Source organism: Amblyomma maculatum, chromosome 1, assembly GCF_055883805.1.
Source record: "Amblyomma maculatum isolate TAMU_Amacu chromosome 1, ASM5588380v1, whole genome shotgun sequence".
NCBI lineage: Eukaryota > Metazoa > Arthropoda > Arachnida > Ixodida > Ixodidae > Amblyomma > Amblyomma maculatum.
In genome coordinates, this window is record NC_139344.1 from 294,218,949 (window position 1) to 294,244,490 (window position 25,542).

Here is a 25,542-nt window from a genome sequence, read left to right on the forward strand (position 1 = left end):
GTGATGAGAAGGTAAAAGCGTTAGAACTGTCGCAAATGCGAGCATAGCTGTAGTCGTTGTGCGATAGGTAGGAGGGACGTTGTAGATGACTTATTCGCAGACGGATGGGAGTGATGAGAAGTTAAAAGCGTTAGAACTGTCGCAAATGCGAGCATAGCTGTAGTCGTTGTGCGATAGGTAGGAGGGACGTTGTAGATGACTTATTCGCAGACGGATGGGAGTGATGAGACGTTAAAAGCGTTAGAACTGTCGCAAATGCGAGCATAGCTGTAGTCGTTGTGCGATAGGTAGGAGGGACGTTGTAGATGACTTATTCCACAGACGGATGGGAGTGATGAGAAGGTAAAAGCGTTAGAACTGTCGCAAATGCGAGCATAGCTGTAGTCGTTGTGCGATAGGTAGGAGGGACGTTGTAGATGACTTATTCCACAGACGGATGGGAGTGATGAGAAGGTAAAAGCGTTAGAACTGTCGCAAATGCGAGCATAGCTGTAGTCGTTGTGCGATAGGTAGGAGGGACGTTGTAGATGACTTATTCGCAGACGGATGGGAGTGATGAGAAGTTAAAAGCGTTAGAACTGTCGCAAATGCGAGCATAGCTGTAGTCGTTGTGCGATAGGTAGGAGGGACGTTGTAGATAACTTATTCCACAGACGGATGGGAGTGATGAGAAGGTAAAAGCGTTAGAACTGTCGCAAATGCGAGCATAGCTGTAGTCGTTATGCAATCTTTGCGATAGGTAGGAGGGACGTTGTAGATGACTTATTCGCAGACGGATGGGAGTGATGAGAAGTTAAAAGCGTTAGAACTGTCGCAAATGCGAGCATAGCTGTAGTCGTTGTGCGATAGGTAGGAGGGACGTTGTAGATGACTTATTCCACAGACGGATGGGAGTGATGAGAAGGTAAAAGCGTTAGAACTGTCGCAAATGCGAGCATAGCTGTAGTCGTTGTGCGATAGGTAGGAGGGACGTTGTAGATGACTTATTCGCAGACGGATGGGAGTGATGAGAAGTTAAAAGCGTTAGAACTGTCGCAAATGCGAGCATAGCTGTAGTCGTTGTGCGATAGGTAGGAGGGACGTTGTAGATGACTTATTCCACAGACGGATGGGAGTGATGAGAAGGTAAAAGCGTTAGAACTGTCGCAAATGCGAGCATAGCTGTAGTCGTTGTGCGATAGGTAGGAGGGACGTTGTAGATGACTTATTCGCAGACGGATGGGAGTGATGAGAAGTTAAAAGCGTTAGAACTGTCGCAAATGCGAGCATAGCTGTAGTCGTTGTGCGATAGGTAGGAGGGACGTTGTAGATGACTTATTCGCAGACGGATGGGAGTGATGAGACGTTAAAAGCGTTAGAACTGTCGCAAATGCGAGCATAGCTGTTGTCGTTGTGCGATAGGTAGGAGGGACGTTGTAGATGACTTATTCCACAGACGGATGGGAGTGATGAGAAGGTAAAAGCGTTAGAACTGTCGCAAATGCGAGCATAGCTGTAGTCGTTGTGCGATAGGTAGGAGGGACGTTGTAGATGACTTATTCGCAGACGGATGGGAGTGATGAGAAGTTAAAAGCGTTAGAACTGCCACAAATGCGAGCATAGCTGTAGTCGTTATGCAACCTTTGCGATAGGTAGGAGGGACGTTGTAGATGACTTATTCGCAGACGGATGGGAGTGATGAGAATTTAAAAGCGTTAGAACTGTCGCAAATGCGAGCATAGCTGTAGTCGTTATGCAATCTTTGCGATAGGTAGGAGGGACGTTGTAGATGACTTATTCGCAGACGGATGGGAGTGATGCGAAGGTAAAAGCGTTAGAACTGTCGCAAATGCGAGCATAGCTGTAGTCGTTGTGCGATAGGTAGGAGGGACGTTGTAGATGACTTATTCCACAGACGGATGGGAGTGATGCGAAGGTAAAAGCGTTAGAACTGTCGCAAATGCGAGCATAGCTGTAGTCGTTGTGCGATAGGTAGGAGGGACGTTGTAGATGACTTGTTCCACAGACGGATGGGAGTGATGAGAAGGTAAAAGCGTTAGAACTGTCGCAAATGCGAGCATAGCTGTAGTCGTTGTGCGATAGGTAGGAGGGACGTTGTAGATGACTTATTCCACAGACGGATGGGAGTGATGCGAAGGTAAAAGCGTTAGAACTGTCGCAAATGCGAGCATAGCTGTAGTCGTTGTGCGATAGGTAGGAGGGACGTTGTAGATGACTTATTCCACAGACGGATGGGAGTGATGAGAAGGTAAAAGCGTTAGAACTGTCGCAAATGCGAGCATAGCTGTAGTCGTTGTGCGATAGGTAGGAGGGACGTTGTAGATGACTTATTCCACAGACGGATGGGAGTGATGAGAAGGTAAAAGCGTTAGAACTGTCGCAAATGCGAGCATAGCTGTAGTCGTTGTGCGATAGGTAGGAGGGACGTTGTAGATGACTTATTCCACAGACGGATGGGAGTGATGAGAAGTTAAAAGCGTTAGAACTGCCACAAATGCGAGCATAGCTGTAGTCGTTATGCAACCTTTGCGATAGGTAGGAGGGACGTTGTAGATGACTTATTCGCAGACGGATGGGAGTGATGAGAATTTAAAAGCGTTAGAACTGTCGCAAATGCGAGCATAGCTGTAGTCGTTATGCAATCTTTGCGATAGGTAGGAGGGACGTTGTAGATGACTTATTCGCAGACGGATGGGAGTGATGCGAAGGTAAAAGCGTTAGAACTGTCGCAAATGCGAGCATAGCTGTAGTCGTTGTGCGATAGGTAGGAGGGACGTTGTAGATGACTTATTCCACAGACGGATGGGAGTGATGCGAAGGTAAAAGCGTTAGAACTGTCGCAAATGCGAGCATAGCTGTAGTCGTTGTGCGATAGGTAGGAGGGACGTTGTAGATGACTTGTTCCACAGACGGATGGGAGTGATGAGAAGGTAAAAGCGTTAGAACTGTCGCAAATGCGAGCATAGCTGTAGTCGTTGTGCGATAGGTAGGAGGGACGTTGTAGATGACTTATTCCACAGACGGATGGGAGTGATGCGAAGGTAAAAGCGTTAGAACTGTCGCAAATGCGAGCATAGCTGTAGTCGTTGTGCGATAGGTAGGAGGGACGTTGTAGATGACTTATTCCACAGACGGATGGGAGTGATGAGAAGGTAAAAGCGTTAGAACTGTCGCAAATGCGAGCATAGCTGTAGTCGTTGTGCGATAGGTAGGAGGGACGTTGTAGATGACTTATTCCACAGACGGATGGGAGTGATGCGAAGGTAAAAGCGTTAGAACTGTCGCAAATGCGAGCATAGCTGTAGTCGTTATGCAATCTTTGCGATAGGTAGGAGGGACGTTGTAGATGACTTATTCGCAGACGGATGGGAGTGATGAGAAGTTAAAAGCGTTAGAACTGTCGCAAATGCGAGCATAGCTGCAGTCGTTGTGCGATAGGTAGGAGGGACGTTGTAGATGACTTATTCCACAGACGGATGGGAGTGATGCGAAGGTAAAAGCGTTAGAACTGTCGCAAATGCGAGCATAGCTGTAGTCGTTGTGCGATAGGTAGGAGGGACGTTGTAGATGACTTATTCCACAGACGGATGGGAGTGATGCGAAGGTAAAAGCGTTAAAACTGTCCCAAATGCGAGCATAGCTGTAGTCGTTGTGCGATAGGTAGGAGGGACGTTGTAGATGACTTATTCCACAGACGGATGGAGTGATGCGAAGGTAAAAGCGTTAGAACTGTCGCAAATGCGAGCATAGCTGTAGTCGTTATGCAATCTTTGCGATAGGTAGGAGGGACGTTGTAGATGACTTATTCGCAGACGGATGGGAGTGATGAGAAGTTAAAAGCGTTAGAACTGTCGCAAATGCGAGCATAGCTGTAGTCGTTGTGCGATAGGTAGGAGGGACGTTGTAGATGACTTATTCCACAGACGGATGGGAGTGATGCGAAGGTAAAAGCGTTAGAACTGTCGCAAATGCGAGCATAGCTGTAGTCGTTGTGCGATAGGTAGGAGGGACGTTGTAGATGACTTATTCCACAGACGGATGGGAGTGATGCGAAGGTAAAAGCGTTAGAACTGTCGCAAATGCGAGCATAGCTGTAGTCGTTGTGCGATAGGTAGGAGGGACGTTGTAGATGACTTATTCCACAGACGGATGGGAGTGATGAGAAGGTAAAAGCGTTAGAACTGTCGCAAATGCGAGCATAGCTGTAGTCGTTGTGCGATAGGTAGGAGGGACGTTGTAGATGACTTATTCCACAGACGGATGGGAGTGATGCGAAGGTAAAAGCGTTAGAACTGTCGCAAATGCGAGCATAGCTGTAGTCGTTGTGCGATAGACGTTGTAGATGACTTATTCGCAGACGGATGGGAGTGATGAGAAGTTAAAAGCGTTAGAACTGTCGCAAATGCGAGCATAGCTGTAGTCGTTATGCAACCTTTGCGATAGGTAGGAGGGACGTTGTAGATAACTTATTCCACAGACGGATGGGAGTGATGAGAAGGTAAAAGCGTTAGAACTGTCGCAAATGCGAGCATAGCTGTAGTCGTTATGCAATCTTTGCGATAGGTAGGAGGGACGTTGTAGATGACTTATTCGCAGACGGATGGGAGTGATGAGAAGTTAAAAGCGTTAGAACTGTCGCAAATGCGAGCATAGCTGTAGTCGTTGTGCGATAGGTAGGAGGGACGTTGTAGATGACTTATTCCACAGACGGATGGGAGTGATGAGAAGGTAAAAGCGTTAGAACTGTCGCAAATGCGAGCATAGCTGTAGTCGTTGTGCGATAGGTAGGAGGGACGTTGTAGATGACTTATTCCGCAGACGGATGGGAGTGATGAGAAGTTAAAAGCGTTAGAACTGTCGCAAATGCGAGCATAGCTGTAGTCGTTGTGCGATAGGTAGGAGGGACGTTGTAGATGACTTATTCCACAGACGGATGGGAGTGATGCGAAGGTAAAAGCGTTAGAACTGTCGCAAATGCGAGCATAGCTGTAGTCGTTGTGCGATAGGTAGGAGGGACGTTGTAGATGACTTATTCCACAGACGGATGGGAGTGATGAGAAGGTAAAAGCGTTAGAACTGTCGCAAATGCGAGCATAGCTGTAGTCGTTGTGCGATAGGTAGGAGGGACGTTGTAGATGACTTATTCCACAGACGGATGGGAGTGATGAGAAGGTAAAAGCGTTAGAACTGTCGCAAATGCGAGCATAGCTGTAGTCGTTGTGCGATAGGTAGGAGGGACGTTGTAGATGACTTATTCCACAGACGGATGGGAGTGATGAGAAGTTAAAAGCGTTAGAACTGCCACAAATGCGAGCATAGCTGTAGTCGTTATGCAACCTTTGCGATAGGTAGGAGGGACGTTGTAGATGACTTATTCGCAGACGGATGGGAGTGATGAGAATTTAAAAGCGTTAGAACTGTCGCAAATGCGAGCATAGCTGTAGTCGTTATGCAATCTTTGCGATAGGTAGGAGGGACGTTGTAGATGACTTATTCGCAGACGGATGGGAGTGATGCGAAGGTAAAAGCGTTAGAACTGTCGCAAATGCGAGCATAGCTGTAGTCGTTGTGCGATAGGTAGGAGGGACGTTGTAGATGACTTATTCCACAGACGGATGGGAGTGATGCGAAGGTAAAAGCGTTAGAACTGTCGCAAATGCGAGCATAGCTGTAGTCGTTGTGCGATAGGTAGGAGGGACGTTGTAGATGACTTGTTCCACAGACGGATGGGAGTGATGAGAAGGTAAAAGCGTTAGAACTGTCGCAAATGCGAGCATAGCTGTAGTCGTTGTGCGATAGGTAGGAGGGACGTTGTAGATGACTTATTCCACAGACGGATGGGAGTGATGCGAAGGTAAAAGCGTTAGAACTGTCGCAAATGCGAGCATAGCTGTAGTCGTTGTGCGATAGGTAGGAGGGACGTTGTAGATGACTTATTCCACAGACGGATGGGAGTGATGAGAAGGTAAAAGCGTTAGAACTGTCGCAAATGCGAGCATAGCTGTAGTCGTTGTGCGATAGGTAGGAGGGACGTTGTAGATGACTTATTCCACAGACGGATGGGAGTGATGCGAAGGTAAAAGCGTTAGAACTGTCGCAAATGCGAGCATAGCTGTAGTCGTTATGCAATCTTTGCGATAGGTAGGAGGGACGTTGTAGATGACTTATTCGCAGACGGATGGGAGTGATGAGAAGTTAAAAGCGTTAGAACTGTCGCAAATGCGAGCATAGCTGCAGTCGTTGTGCGATAGGTAGGAGGGACGTTGTAGATGACTTATTCCACAGACGGATGGGAGTGATGCGAAGGTAAAAGCGTTAGAACTGTCGCAAATGCGAGCATAGCTGTAGTCGTTGTGCGATAGGTAGGAGGGACGTTGTAGATGACTTATTCCACAGACGGATGGGAGTGATGCGAAGGTAAAAGCGTTAAAACTGTCCCAAATGCGAGCATAGCTGTAGTCGTTGTGCGATAGGTAGGAGGGACGTTGTAGATGACTTATTCCACAGACGGATGGAGTGATGCGAAGGTAAAAGCGTTAGAACTGTCGCAAATGCGAGCATAGCTGTAGTCGTTATGCAATCTTTGCGATAGGTAGGAGGGACGTTGTAGATGACTTATTCGCAGACGGATGGGAGTGATGAGAAGTTAAAAGCGTTAGAACTGTCGCAAATGCGAGCATAGCTGTAGTCGTTGTGCGATAGGTAGGAGGGACGTTGTAGATGACTTATTCCACAGACGGATGGGAGTGATGCGAAGGTAAAAGCGTTAGAACTGTCGCAAATGCGAGCATAGCTGTAGTCGTTGTGCGATAGGTAGGAGGGACGTTGTAGATGACTTATTCCACAGACGGATGGGAGTGATGCGAAGGTAAAAGCGTTAGAACTGTCGCAAATGCGAGCATAGCTGTAGTCGTTGTGCGATAGGTAGGAGGGACGTTGTAGATGACTTATTCCACAGACGGATGGGAGTGATGAGAAGGTAAAAGCGTTAGAACTGTCGCAAATGCGAGCATAGCTGTAGTCGTTGTGCGATAGGTAGGAGGGACGTTGTAGATGACTTATTCCACAGACGGATGGGAGTGATGCGAAGGTAAAAGCGTTAGAACTGTCGCAAATGCGAGCATAGCTGTAGTCGTTGTGCGATAGGTAGGAGGGACGTTGTAGATGACTTATTCGCAGACGGATGGGAGTGATGAGAAGTTAAAAGCGTTAGAACTGTCGCAAATGCGAGCATAGCTGTAGTCGTTGTGCGATAGGTAGGAGGGACGTTGTAGATAACTTATTCCACAGACGGATGGGAGTGATGAGAAGGTAAAAGCGTTAGAACTGTCGCAAATGCGAGCATAGCTGTAGTCGTTATGCAATCTTTGCGATAGGTAGGAGGGACGTTGTAGATGACTTATTCGCAGACGGATGGGAGTGATGAGAAGTTAAAAGCGTTAGAACTGTCGCAAATGCGAGCATAGCTGTAGTCGTTGTGCGATAGGTAGGAGGGACGTTGTAGATGACTTATTCCACAGACGGATGGGAGTGATGAGAAGGTAAAAGCGTTAGAACTGTCGCAAATGCGAGCATAGCTGTAGTCGTTGTGCGATAGGTAGGAGGGACGTTGTAGATGACTTATTCGCAGACGGATGGGAGTGATGAGAAGTTAAAAGCGTTAGAACTGTCGCAAATGCGAGCATAGCTGTAGTCGTTGTGCGATAGGTAGGAGGGACGTTGTAGATGACTTATTCCACAGACGGATGGGAGTGATGAGAAGGTAAAAGCGTTAGAACTGTCGCAAATGCGAGCATAGCTGTAGTCGTTGTGCGATAGGTAGGAGGGACGTTGTAGATGACTTATTCGCAGACGGATGGGAGTGATGAGAAGTTAAAAGCGTTAGAACTGTCGCAAATGCGAGCATAGCTGTAGTCGTTGTGCGATAGGTAGGAGGGACGTTGTAGATGACTTATTCGCAGACGGATGGGAGTGATGAGACGTTAAAAGCGTTAGAACTGTCGCAAATGCGAGCATAGCTGTTGTCGTTGTGCGATAGGTAGGAGGGACGTTGTAGATGACTTATTCCACAGACGGATGGGAGTGATGAGAAGGTAAAAGCGTTAGAACTGTCGCAAATGCGAGCATAGCTGTAGTCGTTGTGCGATAGGTAGGAGGGACGTTGTAGATGACTTATTCCACAGACGGATGGGAGTGATGAGAAGGTAAAAGCGTTAGAACTGTCGCAAATGCGAGCATAGCTGTAGTCGTTGTGCGATAGGTAGGAGGGACGTTGTAGATGACTTATTCGCAGACGGATGGGAGTGATGAGAAGTTAAAAGCGTTAGAACTGTCGCAAATGCGAGCATAGCTGTAGTCGTTGTGCGATAGGTAGGAGGGACGTTGTAGATAACTTATTCCACAGACGGATGGGAGTGATGAGAAGGTAAAAGCGTTAGAACTGTCGCAAATGCGAGCATAGCTGTAGTCGTTGTGCGATAGGTAGGAGGGACGTTGTAGATGACTTATTCCACAGACGGATGGGAGTGATGAGAAGGTAAAAGCATTAGAACTGTCGCAAATGCGAGCATAGCTGTAGTCGTTATGCAATCTTTGCGATAGGTAGGAGGGACGTTGTAGATGACTTATTCGCAGACGGATGGGAGTGATGAGAAGTTAAAAGCGTTAGAACTGTCGCAAATGCGAGCATAGCTGTAGTCGTTGTGCGATAGGTAGGAGGGACGTTGTAGATGACTTATTCCACAGACGGATGGGAGTGATGAGAAGGTAAAAGCGTTAGAACTGTCGCAAATGCGAGCATAGCTGTAGTCGTTGTGCGATAGGTAGGAGGGACGTTGTAGATGACTTATTCCACAGACGGATGGGAGTGATGAGAAGTTAAAAGCGTTAGAACTGCCACAAATGCGAGCATAGCTGTAGTCGTTATGCAACCTTTGCGATAGGTAGGAGGGACGTTGTAGATGACTTATTCGCAGACGGATGGGAGTGATGAGAATTTAAAAGCGTTAGAACTGTCGCAAATGCGAGCATAGCTGTAGTCGTTATGCAATCTTTGCGATAGGTAGGAGGGACGTTGTAGATGACTTATTCGCAGACGGATGGGAGTGATGCGAAGGTAAAAGCGTTAGAACTGTCGCAAATGCGAGCATAGCTGTAGTCGTTGTGCGATAGGTAGGAGGGACGTTGTAGATGACTTATTCCACAGACGGATGGGAGTGATGCGAAGGTAAAAGCGTTAGAACTGTCGCAAATGCGAGCATAGCTGTAGTCGTTGTGCGATAGGTAGGAGGGACGTTGTAGATGACTTGTTCCACAGACGGATGGGAGTGATGAGAAGGTAAAAGCGTTAGAACTGTCGCAAATGCGAGCATAGCTGTAGTCGTTGTGCGATAGGTAGGAGGGACGTTGTAGATGACTTATTCCACAGACGGATGGGAGTGATGCGAAGGTAAAAGCGTTAGAACTGTCGCAAATGCGAGCATAGCTGTAGTCGTTGTGCGATAGGTAGGAGGGACGTTGTAGATGACTTATTCCACAGACGGATGGGAGTGATGCGAAGGTAAAAGCGTTAGAACTGTCGCAAATGCGAGCATAGCTGTAGTCGTTGTGCGATAGGTAGGAGGGACGTTGTAGATGACTTATTCCACAGACGGATGGGAGTGATGCGAAGGTAAAAGCGTTAGAACTGTCGCAAATGCGAGCATAGCTGTAGTCGTTATGCAATCTTTGCGATAGGTAGGAGGGACGTTGTAGACGACTTATTCGCAGACGGATGGGAGTGATGAGAAGTTAAAAGCGTTAGAACTGTCGCAAATGCGAGCATAGCTGCAGTCGTTGTGCGATAGGTAGGAGGGACGTTGTAGATGACTTATTCCACAGACGGATGGGAGTGATGCGAAGGTAAAAGCGTTAGAACTGTCGCAAATGCGAGCATAGCTGTAGTCGTTGTGCGATAGGTAGGAGGGACGTTGTAGATGACTTATTCCACAGACGGATGGGAGTGATGCGAAGGTAAAAGCGTTAAAACTGTCGCAAATGCGAGCATAGCTGTAGTCGTTGTGCGATAGGTAGGAGGGACGTTGTAGATGACTTATTCCACAGACGGATGGGAGTGATGCGAAGGTAAAAGCGTTAGAACTGTCGCAAATGCGAGCATAGCTGTAGTCGTTATGCAATCTTTGCGTTAGGTAGGAGGGACGTTGTAGATGACTTATTCGCAGACGGATGGGAGTGATGAGAAGTTAAAAGCGTTAGAACTGTCGCAAATGCGAGCATAGCTGTAGTCGTTGTGCGATAGGTAGGAGGGACGTTGTAGATGACTTATTCCACAGACGGATGGGAGTGATGCGAAGGTAAAAGCGTTAGAACTGTCGCAAATGCGAGCATAGCTGTAGTCGTTGTGCGATAGGTAGGAGGGACGTTGTAGATGACTTATTCCACAGACGGATGGGAGTGATGCGAAGGTAAAAGCGTTAGAATTGTCGCAAATGCGAGCATAGCTGTAGTCGTTGTGCGATAGGTAGGAGGGACGTTGTAGATGACTTATTCCACAGACGGATGGGAGTGATGAGAAGGTAAAAGCGTTAGAACTGTCGCAAATGCGAGCATAGCTGTAGTCGTTGTGCGATAGGTAGGAGGGACGTTGTAGATGACTTATTCCACAGACGGATGGGAGTGATGCGAAGGTAAAAGCGTTAGAACTGTCGCAAATGCGAGCATAGCTGTAGTCGTTGTGCGATAGGTAGGAGGGACGTTGTAGATGACTTATTCCACAGACGGGTGGGAGTGATGCGAAGGTAAAAGCGTTAGAACTGTCGCAAATGCGAGCATAGCTGTAGTCGTTGTGCGATAGGTAGGAGGGACGTTGTAGCTGACTTATTCCACAGACGGATGGGAGTGATGAGAAGTTAAAAGCGTTAGAACTGCCGCAAATGCGAGCATAGCTGTAGTCGTTATGCAATCTTTGCGATAGGTAGGAGGGACGTTGTAGATGACTTATTCGCAGACGGATGGGAGTGATTAGAAGTTAAAAGCGTTAGAACTGTCGCAAATGCGAGCATAGCTGTAGTCGTTGTGCGATAGGTAGGAGGGACGTTGTAGATGACTTATTCCACAGACGGATGGGAGTGATGAGAAGGTAAAAGCGTTAGAACTGTCGCAAATGCGAGCATAGCTGTAGTCGTTGTGCGATAGGTAGGAGGGACGTTGTAGATGACTTATTCCACAGACGGATGGGAGTGATGCGAAGGTAAAAGCGTTAGAACTGTCGCAAATGCGAGCATAGCTGTAGTCGTTGTGCGATAGGTAGGAGGGACGTTGTAGATGACTTATTCCACAGACGGATGGGAGTGATGCGAAGGTAAAAGCGTTAGAACTGTCGCAAATGCGAGCATAGCTGTAGTCGTTGTGCGATAGGTAGGAGGGACGTTGTAGATGACTTATTCCACAGACGGATGGGAGTGATGAGAAGGTAAAAGCGTTAGAACTGTCGCAAATGCGAGCATAGCTGTAGTCGTTGTGCGATAGGTAGGAGGGACGTTGTAGATGACTTATTCCACAGACGGATGGGAGTGATGCGAAGGTAAAAGCGTTAGAACTGTCGCAAATGCGAGCATAGCTGTAGTCGTTGTGCGATAGGTAGGAGGGACGTTGTAGATGACTTATTCCACAGACGGATGGGAGTGATGCGAAGGTAAAAGCGTTAGAACTGTCGCAAATGCGAGCATAGCTGTAGTCGTTGTGCGATAGGTAGGAGGGACGTTGTAGATGACTTATTCCACAGACGGATGGGAGTGATGAGAAGTTAAAAGCGTTAGAACTGCCGCAAATGCGAGCATAGCTGTAGTCGTTATGCAATCTTTGCGATAGGTAGGAGGGACGTTGTAGATGACTTATTCGCAGACGAATGGGAGTGATTAGAAGTTAAAAGCGTTAGAACTGTGGCAAATGCGAGCATAGCTGTAGTCGTTATGCAATCTTTGCGATAGGTAGGAGGGACGTTTTAGATGACTTATTCCACAGAAGGATGGGAGTGATGAGAAGTTAAAAGCGTTAGAACTGTCGCAAATGCGAGCATAGCTGTAGTACTGTTATTTATGTAGTACTGTGTTATCTATACAAGGTACATGAACAGTGTCAAAGAAGCTTTAGTGGCGGCGCCGCGTGTCAAATCATTACGACTGTGATCTACTAGCATTACTTGAGAAAGCCGCTATTATTTTATTCTAAAAAGCATAACCTTAATGACAGACCCCAAGCGCTTTCCGGTCGATATACGTTAGCTGGGCAACTTTTCCCGCACCACAATCAATAAAAACGTTTTCTTGTGCATAACTGCGAAATTATCGATATAAACGTAAGCTCTTACAGTGGCCTCAGCGACTGTCGACAATACGATCGCAAAATAATCTTAGAGGTTCAACTATCGATACTGAACCAAGTTTCACGAGCGTCGAAGTCGCTGCAGCCTCTTCAACCTTACTCAGCAAAAGCTTCTCTATGTTTCATGGCACGGCCGCAGTCTCTGTATTGGCGAGATTGGCTTCTTCTTCGCCACGCCGCCTCTACCTGGTGGATTCACGCGGAGGAAAATTCATCAAAACGACGATGTTTGTTGCACAGTGCGAGAGATTGTTCCAGTTTTACACGAGGCGCGATCGGCTGCGGAGATAGCATAGTGCACATGTGTTAAGAAAACGACAAGCTTGTGCAACTTTGAAATACGCACCAATAGTTTTTTTTTTTTTAAAACAGGGTGGTGTAACGCCAAATTCAGGCACAACTCTGCTAAGTCTCAACTGCAACCGCACGCAAAAGGGGTCATTAACACCCTTAAAGAAACAAGGCGTATAACTAAGTCCCGTAAAAATAAGTGGCATAAATCCTGCAGAATCTCCAGCGCATACGCTTCGAGACAGTTAGTTCGACTTGTTCTTTCCGAAGAGGAACCCTATACAAACACTGCAAAGACCCTATGCAAATTTTCAACATTAAGACGGAAACAGTGTAACACTTATTGTCATTTTTTATAAATGATATTTAGCTTATTATGCTAGTCATGTAACAAGAAAAAAAAACATAGCAGAGATAAATGTGACTCACTGTTTCCTACACCATTTCACAGAACCATGTGCAGTGCAGGCCCAGGTCAACATGTCCGAAAACGAGTTAAAACGCCCACGTCAGCTTTAAAAGCGAAGTCCGGTCTAACTAATCTCGCGTGTCGTCGTCGAATTGCCAGTGCATGCTTGTTTCATAACTTTTTTCACAGTCAGCTTCATATTCAGCCCTGGGGCCCTATTCTCAACAATTCGCCATTTTGTTCAAATTGTGACGTACGCGTGACGTGTGCATCAGGACGGTGCCAGGTTACGTAAGCACACTATCGGGTTACGCATTCTGAAGAAAAAGAGAAAGAAAGTGACAGAAAAAATCGCGCTGTCGTCTGCTACTGTATATTGGCGCCAAGTATGGAAAATTACGGTGCTCCTGCAGGAACCGATACTCTGCGGTGCATTCCGGGATTCGGAAGCCTCCGGTTGCAGTGAGGCGAGTGAAGTATGTTGTGGCGTTGCGGTATTAGTGTGTCATGACATACTTGCGGTCGAACATTCGGCATTAGCTACGCACGAAAGGCTGTGCGAGTTTTAGCTGAAGAGCAAGAACGGCAATGGAATATTCGCAGTGGGTTGGTGCAAAATGGGAGCGGAAAGTAGCATTGCTGTTCATAAGCGCCGAGGACCTCTCACGTTCACTTAGCGGTTTTTAAATGCAGGAACTAAAAAGTTTGAGGACTTGGTCGTAAACAGAAGAAACCGACAGATTTCCAAAGTAGCTCCAGCACTGACGAAGAGGCGCCGGCGCAGACGGTAATGTCCATCTCTAAGGACAACGCACGCAGTCTCGAAGTATCAATTACTATTAGATACTGGCTGTGTTACCCACGTTTTTCAAAAAGCCACGTTATGACCAGCTGCCGTCAGGTCACCAAGTCTGCTTAAGGTTCTAACATATTGTGTCGTCTTGAGTCGTTTAGAGCCCGGAAAGCAGCGCAGAGAGAGAAAGAGAGTCTTCCACACACACACACGAAGTGGAAGGCATACGCTGGGACTTACACCTATAGTCGGTTAAATTATCATGCGCTGGCGTGCGAAAAGCCCTTACGAAACGCAAACGATGTCCGAGAAAGAGAAAGAAACAGATGAACGGAATAGTAGGAAGGTTAATTAGGCGATGCCCAGGTTACCGTATACGAGCAGAGGGCGATAAACGGACAATAAGAAAAGAAAGCGAAAGAAGACTGAGGAAATCATGGTATGAAGCTAGGACGGCGCCGCGCGCGCGTATTCCTTACTGTCGAAACGGCAAAATGCAAATCAATAAAGGGAGATTATTTTCAGGCTGTATTAAAAAAAGCAATCAACACAACATATCACTCAACTACATCATATTATTAGAGCGTATCGTCATAACGTGCCCCGGAGTACTTATATTTTTCTAAAAAATAAGCAAATGGTGAGCCTGCATGCATATTAAAAGAAAATGTTATATATGAAACACATCACATGTGACAAGCAAACATGTGCCATTTACAAAACATACATTCCTTTATAAAATAGAAGCTGTGAGTATTTTTGCTTGCTTTGCCCATTGTGGAAAGGCTGTTCAATTCATTAATATTGCAGTGAGTGCAGCAGTTCAGTTCAGTCGTTCAGTCGTGTCCGACTCTTCGTGACCCTATGGACCATATCACGCCACGCTTTCCGGTTTCTCACTATCTTCCTAACATCACATAACTTCTTCTGCAGGGCCTCGAGGATGCCATCTAGCCATCGCGTTCGCTGCCTACTCCTTCTCCGGTGACCCTCAACCTTTCCCAACATCAAATCTTTCTCCAGCGACTCCTCTCTTCTCATCAGATGACCAAAGTAGCTGTGCTTTAACTTTAGAATTTGACCCTCCAATGAGCAGTCAGGGTTTATGGTCGACAATATCGACTGATTTGATCTTCTGGCAGTCCAAGGAACTCTCAAGAGTCTTCGCCAGCACCACAATTCAAATGCGTCAATTCTTCGGCGGTCAGCCTTTTTCACAGTCCAACTCTCGCATCCATACATCACAACTGGAAAGACCATAGCACGAGTTATACGGATCTTTTTTGGCAGTGTAATGTCTCTGCTCTTTACTAGGCGGTCAAGGCTAGCCATGGATCTCTTTCCCAGAAGCAGGCATCTCCTAATTTCATGGCTGCAGTCTCCTTCCGGGGTAATCTTGGAGCCCAAGAAGAGAAATTCTGTCACAGCTTCCACTTGTCCCCTGATGCTCCAGGACTTGATAGGGCAAGACGCCATGATCTTTGTCTTTCTAATGTTCAGTTTAAGCCCAAACTTCTCACTCTCTTCTTGTACGCGCATCAGAAGTCTCTTTTGTTCCACTTCACTTTCTGCCATTAAAGTGGTATCATCCGCATATATAAGGTTGTTGATACGTTTTCTAGCAATCTTCACTCCAGCTGAAGACTCGTCCAGACCGGCCTTCTTCATGATGCACTCAGCATATAGATTAAATAGGCAGGGCGACAGTATGCAGCCTTGTCTCACTCCTTTCTCAATCGGAAACCAATCAGTAAGAGCCCAGTTCTGACTGTGGCCTCTTGCCCTTCACACAGGTTCCTGAGGAGACAAATGAGGTGAATTGGAACTCCTATCTCTTGGAGAGCTTGCCACAATCTGCTGTGATCTACGCAGTCAAACGCAGTCAAACGCTTTCGCATAATCAATAAAGCAGAAGTAGATGGGTTTGTGCATAGTGCACGGCAAAAAATGCAGTGTTTAGGGTCGACGTTTAGAAAAGTATTTAGTGATCCCGCGCTGCTTGTCGCGCGAAGTTTCTGCACAGCCATCGAATCATTACCCCTCAGGTAATATGAGGTAACCGATCAGACAGATAATTAGAAAGCATCGCGGCGCTTTCTGAAATCCATGAGAGTTTGGTGGGCGCTGTTTTTAACACAGAGACAAAGAAAAGAAAACACGGGTCTGGCGCCTTTATTTCTCCTCTTTGTCTCTGTTTGAAAGCGCGCCCACGAAACCATCATGAACAACCTACAACTCGACCAACTTCCCCTTCTGTTGCTCTCTGAAATGCCTCTTCTCGCGCAGATCAACTGCTTGATTTAGCGGTTCAGAAGGAAAAATGTTTGGGCGTGTTGGTTCATCGTCAATACAGCGAAGCGCTCAAAATCACAAAGGACGAGGAGGGAACAGGACAATAGCGCACTTTCAACAAATGTTTATTGCGGTTGCGGAGCATATATATATATACACTTCAGAATCACAAAGAAAGAAGGAAAAACATCTGCACGTGCCGTCTAAGCTAAGAAATCCAGCTCAGTTTTTGATAGAGCCGCCGACGGTTTGCTGACGCATTCATCCCCAGATCGTGCTATCTGCGATGCTTCCACAATCTCCCTAGTTAGGCTGGTACGGTGGCGATACAAAGCAATAGTTTTGTCGAACAAAGGCTGGCAAGGTGTCTCGCTGTCACACTTTTTGCAATGTGCAGCTAGCTGTCCGTCTATGGCAATATTGCCTACCTTTTTAGAGTGCTCTTGCAGCCGAACGTTCAGACATCTTCCAGTTTGGCCGATGTAGTGTCTACCACACGAAAGCGGGATCTTATACACAACATCCTTCTGACAAGATACCAAGATATCAAACATAGGGATCCCTTGGTATCTTGCCAGAAGGAGGTTGTGTATAAGATCCCGCTTTCGTGTGGTAGACACTACATCGGCCAAACTGGAAGATGTCTGGCCACTTGGGCTATTCTCGCAAAACTTGCTAGAATACGACAAACATTCTACTCGCCCAACCTTGCCACTGTTGTTAAGCGCTATGTCAAGAGCTGTCGGCAATGTCAGCGTCGGAAGGTTCCGCAATCAAAGCCTGCAGGCCTCCTCGTGCCCATAATACCACCACGCGCACCGTTTGATCAAGTCGGCATGGCCCTTCTCGGTCCTTTCCCTCGATCCTCCGTTGGCAACCGTTGGATAATCATCGCCACAGACTATCTGACTCGCTATGCCGAGACCAAAGCGTTACCTAGTGGCACAGCATCTGAAGTTGCCCATTTCTTTGTACACCAGATCATGCTGCGGCACGGCGCTCCGGGGACTGCCTTTACTTCACAAATGATGGCCGACGTTTTTCATCTCAGCGGTACGGCGCATCGAAAAGCTACTGCTTACCATCCGCAGACCAACGGGCTGACGGAAAGGCTTAATAAGAACATCGCGGACGTGCTGGCGATGTATGTTGAGGCCCAGCATAAGACTTGGGATGCTATCCTACCACATGTGACATTCGCGTACAATACGGCAGTCAAAGAGACGACACCGTTCACGCCGTTTCGCCTCGTTTACGGCAGGGAGGTTCGGACGATGCTGGACGCAATGCTCCCTTGCGAAACAGATAGCGAGCTTTCTACCAACGCCGAGCACTTTGCTCAAGATGCTGAGCAAACACGCCAACTAGCACGCGTCCACATCGCCCAGCAACAAGATAAGGATTCACGCCGGTACAACCTCCGCCACAAGCAAGCTTCCTACAACACCAGGGACCAGGTGTGGGTGTGGACTCCTGTTCGACGCCGTGGCCTATCAGAAAAGCTGATTTGTCGTTACTTCGGATCATATAAAATCTTTCGGCGCCTCAGTGACGTTAACTATGAGGTGCTCCCAGATGGCCCAGAGCAGAGGCCGTCGGCTACCTCGTCCAAAGACAGTTCATGCCTTACGCATGAAGCCGTATTTTGCGCGGTAACTGAAAACCGGCATCTGCAATTTTTTTTTCGTTTGCTTTTGTCCACCTGTGTGCACGTGTGCCGTGTGCGTCACGCTTAAGGAGGGAGGAATGCCAGGGGGCGCTCGGAGCGAAAAACGTTGAAGTGGTGCTCGGAGCGAAAGACGAAGTGAGTCGGCTCCGCACTTGCAGGAGGTACCTACAGTTCGGACCGTGGAATTTCACCTGTACCGGCTCAGTTAAGCTAGCCCCAGGCACCAACATCGTGACACTATGTACCCAACCCTTATATAATACCACAAAATGACAATCTTTTAGGTAATAAAGTGATGTGAGTGAAACAAAAAAGGACGTTACTCCTGCAACCAAAACATTTCGTTTCGGACTAAATATCAGTACTTTGCAGGTTAAAGCATGGTTGCAAGACAAATCATTTTTGTGCCTTGGGGAGTCCACTGTCTTCTATGCAGAAAAGAAGAAACCATTGAGCTTATTTTCTTGGACCACTGGGACGCAGTTCTCTTCTTTGACGTCCTCCAAAGGGCACTTAAGGATTTTCCACTTAGCTTTCGTGGCATCAGGCATCTCCCTACAAAAAAACTAAGACGGTGTCCCGTATGATCCTGCAATGAAATTGGGCCTGCATAGTGTACGAAGAAGCAGCATGGCGGTGCGTCATGCAGATCTTGACGTACGACCAGTGAGAAAATACTTTAAGAAATTGTATTCTGAAGTTGTCAGCTCTTGAATGCTGCACCTAGTCTGGCTCCTGCAAATTGAAACCAATCTTAAAATCATAGAACGAATTTTAGTCATATTAACTCAGTGAAATCTTTAAACGTTACACCCACCATTTTTCGTTCTATATCCCTCTGCGTTGTCCTCAACTTAAGTAGAACCCTTTTCGTTCTCCTCCACGTTTCATCCCCATAGGTGAGCATAGGTAAGACGAAACTTTTATATACTTTCCTCTTGAGCGATATCGGCAAGCTGCTACTCATTACCTGCGAGTACTTGCCAAATGAGCTGCATCCTAATCTTATTATTCTGATTATTTCCCTTTCAATGTCTGGATCTGTGGCTGCTACCTGTTCCAAGCAAACATATTCGCCTACCACTTCGAGTGCTTCGCTACCTATTATAATCTGCTGTTCCTTCTTGAGCCTATTGAATATTACCTTAGTCTTCTGCTTATTGATTTTCAAGCCTACCTTCCTGCTTTTCCTGTTTCGGTCATCAATAGTTCTTTGCAGTTCCTCTGAGTTACTTAGCAAGGCAATGTCATCAGTGAATCGCAGATTACTGAAGTATTCTTCACCAACCCTTATTCCTAACTGCTCCCATTCCAACTCTCTGAATACTAAAACAAAATTTGAAAATCAAATTTGAAAGATAGAAAGCGTACAGAGTAGGTCGGAGAAATAACAGGAGTTAACGGCATCCTAGTGAAAAACAAGAAAAGGGCATGTGCAGGACATTTGTTCAAAGGGAGGATAACTGATGGTCTCTGAGAGTAACCGACTGGATTCCAAGGGAAGGAAAGAGTACCAGGGGGCGGCAGAAAATTAGATGGGCAGATGAGGTAAACAAGTTCCGGGGGGTCAATTGGATGCAGCTAGCACACGACCGCGTTAATTGGTGGAAAAATGGGAGAGGCTTTCGCTCTGCATTGGGTGTAATGCGGCTGATGATGACGTCAGTCTAATACTGCTGAAGGTTTGTGGTGTCCAGTATCAAGGAAGGGCATCAGGTGTCAATGAGTTTTTCGGGGGCCACCCTTTGTGACATGTCCCTCAACCTCTTGCTCGCCTGCAGCAGTAGCAAGCTGTAGGTGCCCTTTTGTCGCGGATACGACTGAGACAATTTCTACGTTTTTATTTGAAGCGCATTCAATAGCGTGAAACTGCATCTGCAATAACGTTTTGAGACCCTTTTTGATACTCGATCGAAACGTTGTCGTACAGTAAGCGTGCAGACCATTTGGATAGTCGAAGGGGCCGAAGTCGTGCGCCAACCGAAGAAAACAAAGTTACCAAAGCTTGATAAATTAGTACGCAACACAAACATTCTTCCCCAGAGTTAGACATGTCAATTCTCGCATGAAAACAGACATGCCAAAGCCTATCGCTCACCCACGGAATATCTCCGTTCCGCCGGGGTAGAGGTTCTGGATGCAAATGCAACGGTGCGCATTTCTTCATCATTGTATTGCTGAAGCATAGCATCCCTTTTCCGAAGCATCCGTGGTCACGATTACATCCAAATCTGGGTTGAACACCTGAATGGCTGAACTAGATGATAAGGTGGTTTTGACGAGATAAAAACTGCGTTGAGCTTCCTCATTCCAAGCGAGCCTTTGATTTGGCCTCAAAAGCCTTCTCAACGGTTCGACCAGATCAGCCAATCGGGACATAAAATGGGAGTAGTACCCTACAAGTCCCAGGAAAGAACGCAACGGTGCAAGGTCATGAGAGGCAGGCGCTTTCACAACAGCGTCTAATTTGGAAGGCAATAGGCACAAACATTTCCCACTAACGACACGTCCGAAAACGTGCAGCTCAGAAACAGCGAAAATGCACTTATCATAGAGCTTCAACCCTGAAGCGCTTATGTTGAAGTACCTGTTTCAAATTTTCATTATGCGTCTCGCGTGTCCTTCCCTAGACGATAATGTCGTCAATGTACCAGAGTACACCCTTGCAGTCCTTCAACAACTGCGTCATTCTTGGAAAGCTGTAGGAGCGGAAGCTAGAACAAAACATACTCTTTTAAATCTTTTAAAACGAATAAAAGTTGTAGGTCGCCACTCTCCGGTGTAAGTTCAACTTGGTGGTACGCGGACACTAATTCAAGCTTCGAAAAACACGTCGCACGTGCAAGTTGATGTAGGAGTTCTTCCGTGTGCGGGGCAGGAAACGCATCGGCGATGACAGCTCTGTTAGCCTCGCGGAGGTCCACGCACAACCGCAGAGAGCCATTTACCTTTCGCAAGCCGACAACGTGGGAGACCCATTCCGACGCGGACATGGGTTTTATTACCCCCCGCACTTCATTCCGACGCGGACAAGGGTTCTATTACCCCCTGCGACTGCAGAGGGCGTATAGTTCCTCGGAAACTTGCTCTCGCAGAGTCAGGGGCAGGCCCCGTAGTTTAACAGAAACCGGTGTCAGGGACGAGCGAAGCGGGGTGCGATGCACGAAGTTCTTTACGAGCCCGAGGCCCGTCGTGAAGAGGCAACTGATCCTGCAGCTCGGTGGAGAGCGACGGAGAAGTGCCAGCGTGCGTGCGTCAAAGTGGAACCGACGATGTTTATGCCCAGGCTACGTATGGCATCGAGCCTCAGCAAAGGCGTGCCGGCTGTGGTTTCGCCGTGTCGGCCAGAAAGCATCCGACGATGTTTGTCTCTTCTCCGGAGTAGTTTTGGAGGGTGACAGCAGGCGAGCACAACGCATAGACATCCCCGAAGAATCTGCGGTAATGTTCTTCGCTCAGCAGAGAGACTGTAGTGCCAGTGTCAACAATGAGAGAAAAAGCACGTTGCCCTATCGTAACTGTGGCATGAATTTCTTTCGCAGGGCCATCCTGATCGCTGACATCTGAGGTTGTGATGATGTTGGTTGTCTCAGCTTTCTGGCACGGAGCTCTTCTTTTCGCGGTTTTATTTTTTCTTGACCTGCAGACGCTCGCCAAATGTCCAATCTTTCCACAGTTGTGGCAGTGATTTTTTTCTGAACGTGCAGATAAATTTGCGAGATGCGAAGCCAAACTACAACGATAGCAGGCACGACGCGAGGGGCTGAATGATTCCGTTTTTCTTTCTCGACCGTGGTTCACAGAAGTGCTGACGTTAAATTTTTCTAATTGCTTTTCTGCTTCCAATGTCAACTGCGTGCTGAAGAGTGAGATACAATCCCTCCTAAAGGAAACGCTCTCGTAACTTTTGTGAAGTTGTTCTCTCCATTAGTTGGTCACGGATCGTGCCGTCAGTTGCAGTTCCGAAATTGCACGTAGTGGAAAGATCTCGAAGACTGTTTATAATATTATCACCGTGTAGTGATTATTATCACCGTGTAGCTTGCGCTGACGGAACCGGTGACGTTCCACCAGGTCGTTTGTTGCCGTTACGAAATGAGCATTCAGCGTTGCGATAGCAGCATTGAAGGGGTCATCGTCAGCACTTGACCTAAGTCTTGCCCAAGGATCTGCGCTACTTCTTGTTGCCGCGAGGCTGTGGTACACACGTTGTCCTTCGACTGCGAGGAAATTCAGAAGTATTGCCTTGCGACGCTTGGGCTGTAGCTCGTCTCCTCCGACCGCTTCCGGAAAGTTCAGGAAGACGCCAGCTTCCATTGTTGCCAAGGCACTCCAGGTTCGCCCGGCGTAAGCAGGAATGAAGGGGACGGGAGGGGGGTGGGGGGCAGCGGTATCGATCCATTCGACATGATTCCGAAAGTACGGTTAAAGTAAAGCTCTCGGAACGGAAAACTATGCTTGAGTCCTCGTCGCCATTCTGTGGCGTCCGGAATCCGGACGGAGGGAACGAACCTGAACAGACGGCAGCTCAGGGTAGACTATTTACGACAGAAAGCTGAGCGTATGGGTTCTAGAAAAGAGAGAGAAAAATGCTGATGATGATAGCACTGGCTGTATGGAAAGCGAAACCGGAACTTGTGCGGGATACAAGAAGGTTCTTGTGTAAATAATGTATATTTTGAGCGCAATAAATAAAAGCGGCGATAACATAGGGATTTCGTTCCTGCTAGTCTGTTTGTTCAGACGTGGGTTCGAAATCCAAATCGCGGCAGTGTTTTTTGTGGCGCAGCTGTGGCAGGCCACACATGATACTGACGCATGCGCAATACATAGCTTGCGCAGATGAATGACCATGGAGAATGAAGACAGTGCTGTCTGCTGAGCGCGAGGGCTCAAGGTCAAACGTTCGGAGCCAGATAACCTTGAGGTTTGGCATGGAAGAAGTAGAGCTTACGTCCTAAAAAGCGCCTTTTTTGTTTGCAGTATACGAAACGCACTGTGCATATGTTAAACGTTACCCTTATAAGGATTTAGAAAATATTAAAGAGGAATACTTCAGTCATGTTTTTTTTATATATATAAATCGGGTTAGCACATTTTAAAGGCGTCTTACCACTAAGAGACCACTTTCATCGAAAACGGAGTCAATATGAGCCAAATAAGACCCCCTTCAAAAAAATAAAAGTGTTGGCCTCATCGGATTGCGCAAGTAAATATTTGGGTTCAGATGCTGTACCCCATTCACTTGAAAACAGTGGCCATGCCTCTTTTTCGACAAGGACGTCGAGTTTGAATGTACTTGAAGACAGGGAGATTTCCGATAAATTTCTATTTGGCTACCGGAAAAACGTAGCCAGACAATCGACGTTTACCAAGGGCAGTATACTTGAGCGTCTCCACTGGCCTTTTGTGTTAAAATAGGCTCCTGTGTGGCGCCCTACTCTGATTTTATGAACGAGCTGAGTTTAAAGGTGTTGATATAGATTTAACCGGCATGGCTCGCATTGCGCCAGCCCTCTAACAGTGTGTATTTTTCAGGGCCATCGGCTTCTCGCCGGAGTTGTACTCGACTCTCGGAACAAGGTGGACGTCTCCAAAGGTGAAAAAAATGTTTTCTGCTATAAGATATTTCTGCACTGACTTTCCCATTCATAATTTATACCGGGTGTCCAAGCTAACTTTAGCAAAGGGATAAAAAATAAAATATTTGAGATAGGCCAGAGAAACCACTTGTATATAGCTGCCAGCCATATGGCGCACCATCGGGAATTTTGTATATTGCAATTAACTAATTAATAACCAAGATAATTCTTCTAATTTTTCAAGTATTGCCTTTAGACAGTAAATGTGATTTGCAAAGTTGGAGAGAGGCGGCCTCCTAAAGCTCCGATTCCATTTATTTCCGATAAAGAAAGCCTCACGTGTATCGTTTTTCCAAGGTCTGAAGAAAGCCCGCGAAATACAAAAAACAAATATCACGTGACTAACGTATTCGTGCGCCACTATTGTGATGCTCTCAATCGTGGTTTGAGTGAACGAAATTAGCTGCGCCCATGACTCAACAGCCAAGCGTGTCACGAAATTGTACCTGCCCTCTTCTTTCCTCTCTTTTGCGGCAGCGAGGATCCTGGCGTGGTGCGTTTCCTCTCCGTTCCCTTTCTTTTCAACCTTGACGGATTTAGTTTTGTCGTGAAGACTAGGACCGGCCTTGAAGGAAGGAAATGCGGTCCCGGATCTCGAACGCGGAGCGCGGCGACCGTCGTTTACGGGGAGGGAGAATAGACGACCCCCTACTGTCGGGCTGTACAAGTGTTGGGCGAATTCGGCATAGGCTTTTGTCCCGGATGTTTTGCGTCGTTTTGTTTCGTGGGGTTGGCTTCTTGGAGGCCTTATAGTCGGGTGCGTTCTTTCGCTTGTTGGCCTCCGGCCTCGCTTTATAGCGGGTTTTGAGGCGAGGAGGCGGCGAGGACGGACATGCGCGCCAGTCGGTGTAGAGAAATTGGTGCGTCAGCCAGGCTGTGCGAGGGAGAACCAGGGTCGGCCAGCGAGCTTAGGCGGAGGTCTGTCGCGGTACGACGCCCGGACTGCCTGAGTCCACATCGCCTCGGTCTCGAGGCGAGCATCCGCACCCCGGCGCTCCCTGCGACCGTACCTTGCCAGACCGTTTCCCGCCACTCTATCGAACTCTTTATCTCTCTCGCTCTTTTCATCTCATCTAGCTATTTGGTGTTGTAGTCATTCCCGCATTACAAGTTGTAGTGTAATCTCTTTGTTTTTGCCCGCTTTATGTTAATAGTCGTTGCCTGCGTCATCTTTCTTTCCGATACTTATATCACGCTATTGTTATCTTGCTATTGTGCATTGCAAGGCCACAGGATGTTTCAGTGGATCCCTGCCCCCACTGCAGGCTCCATGAAAATGAAAAAGCTAATGTTGAAGCAAAACATGCACTCAGCAATGGCCTCCTAACAGCTGTGGCTTTTTCAAGAGCGGATACGACGTGTTACGAACTATATGAAGAACGCTACGGCAGCTTACTGGGACCAGCCAGACGCCCGACACATTCGTCAAGAAGGCAGATCGACATTTTATGTTCCGCGTAAAATTCCGCGCCATCATGCATGCATGCTACATAAACTTGGTTTAAACTTGGCTTTCACACGCAGGTATTTACATTTAATTGGACAGGTGGACTCCCCGGAATGTTCAACTTGTGGCATCCCCGAGACTGTGACCATATAGTCGATATAGTTATTGGCGATCAAGTTCATGACATGCTCCAACGTGGCGTTATCCAGGAATCTTCAAGTCCTTGGGCGGCTCCAGTTATTCTCGTGTGAGGACTTTGCGTAGGATGGTAGCAAGGCCACGACTCATAACTCAAAAATCAGCGCCGGTATCTACAAGAGCAGTCGTGTGGTGGTTCTCAACGACTATCGGCATCTCAGCGGAGAAGAGCTCACCGTCGACAAAGTGCGCCGTTTCACGGGTCGTTCGGCGCGTCTAATTACGGAGTCGAAGGAAAGCTTCTGTAGCCGTCTGGAGGTCGTCGGACTGGTGTTTCTTTCGGTGCGTCGATTGGGGGCGTCGGAGGAAAGCTTTTGTGACCGTGGGAAGGCGGTTGAACTGGTGGTCAGGGCGGAGGGTCGGAGGTCGGACTGCTTGATCGGATCGGCGAGCGGAGAATGTTGATCGTTATGCTCATCG

At 47.4% G+C, this 25,542-nt stretch overlaps 1 protein-coding gene across 1 annotated transcript in view; it reads left to right on the top strand.

Moving 5' to 3' along the window:
* Positions 1-25,542, top strand: part of LOC146206820 (protein Skeletor, isoforms B/C-like) — a 248,491-nt gene that overhangs the window by 217,564 nt on the left and 5,385 nt on the right. Inside the window, exon 20 of the mRNA XM_084591583.1 lies at positions 23,374-23,434. Within this exon, the coding sequence (XP_084447709.1) occupies positions 23,374-23,434 (61 nt within the window). The remainder of the gene's footprint in view (positions 1-23,373; positions 23,435-25,542) is intronic.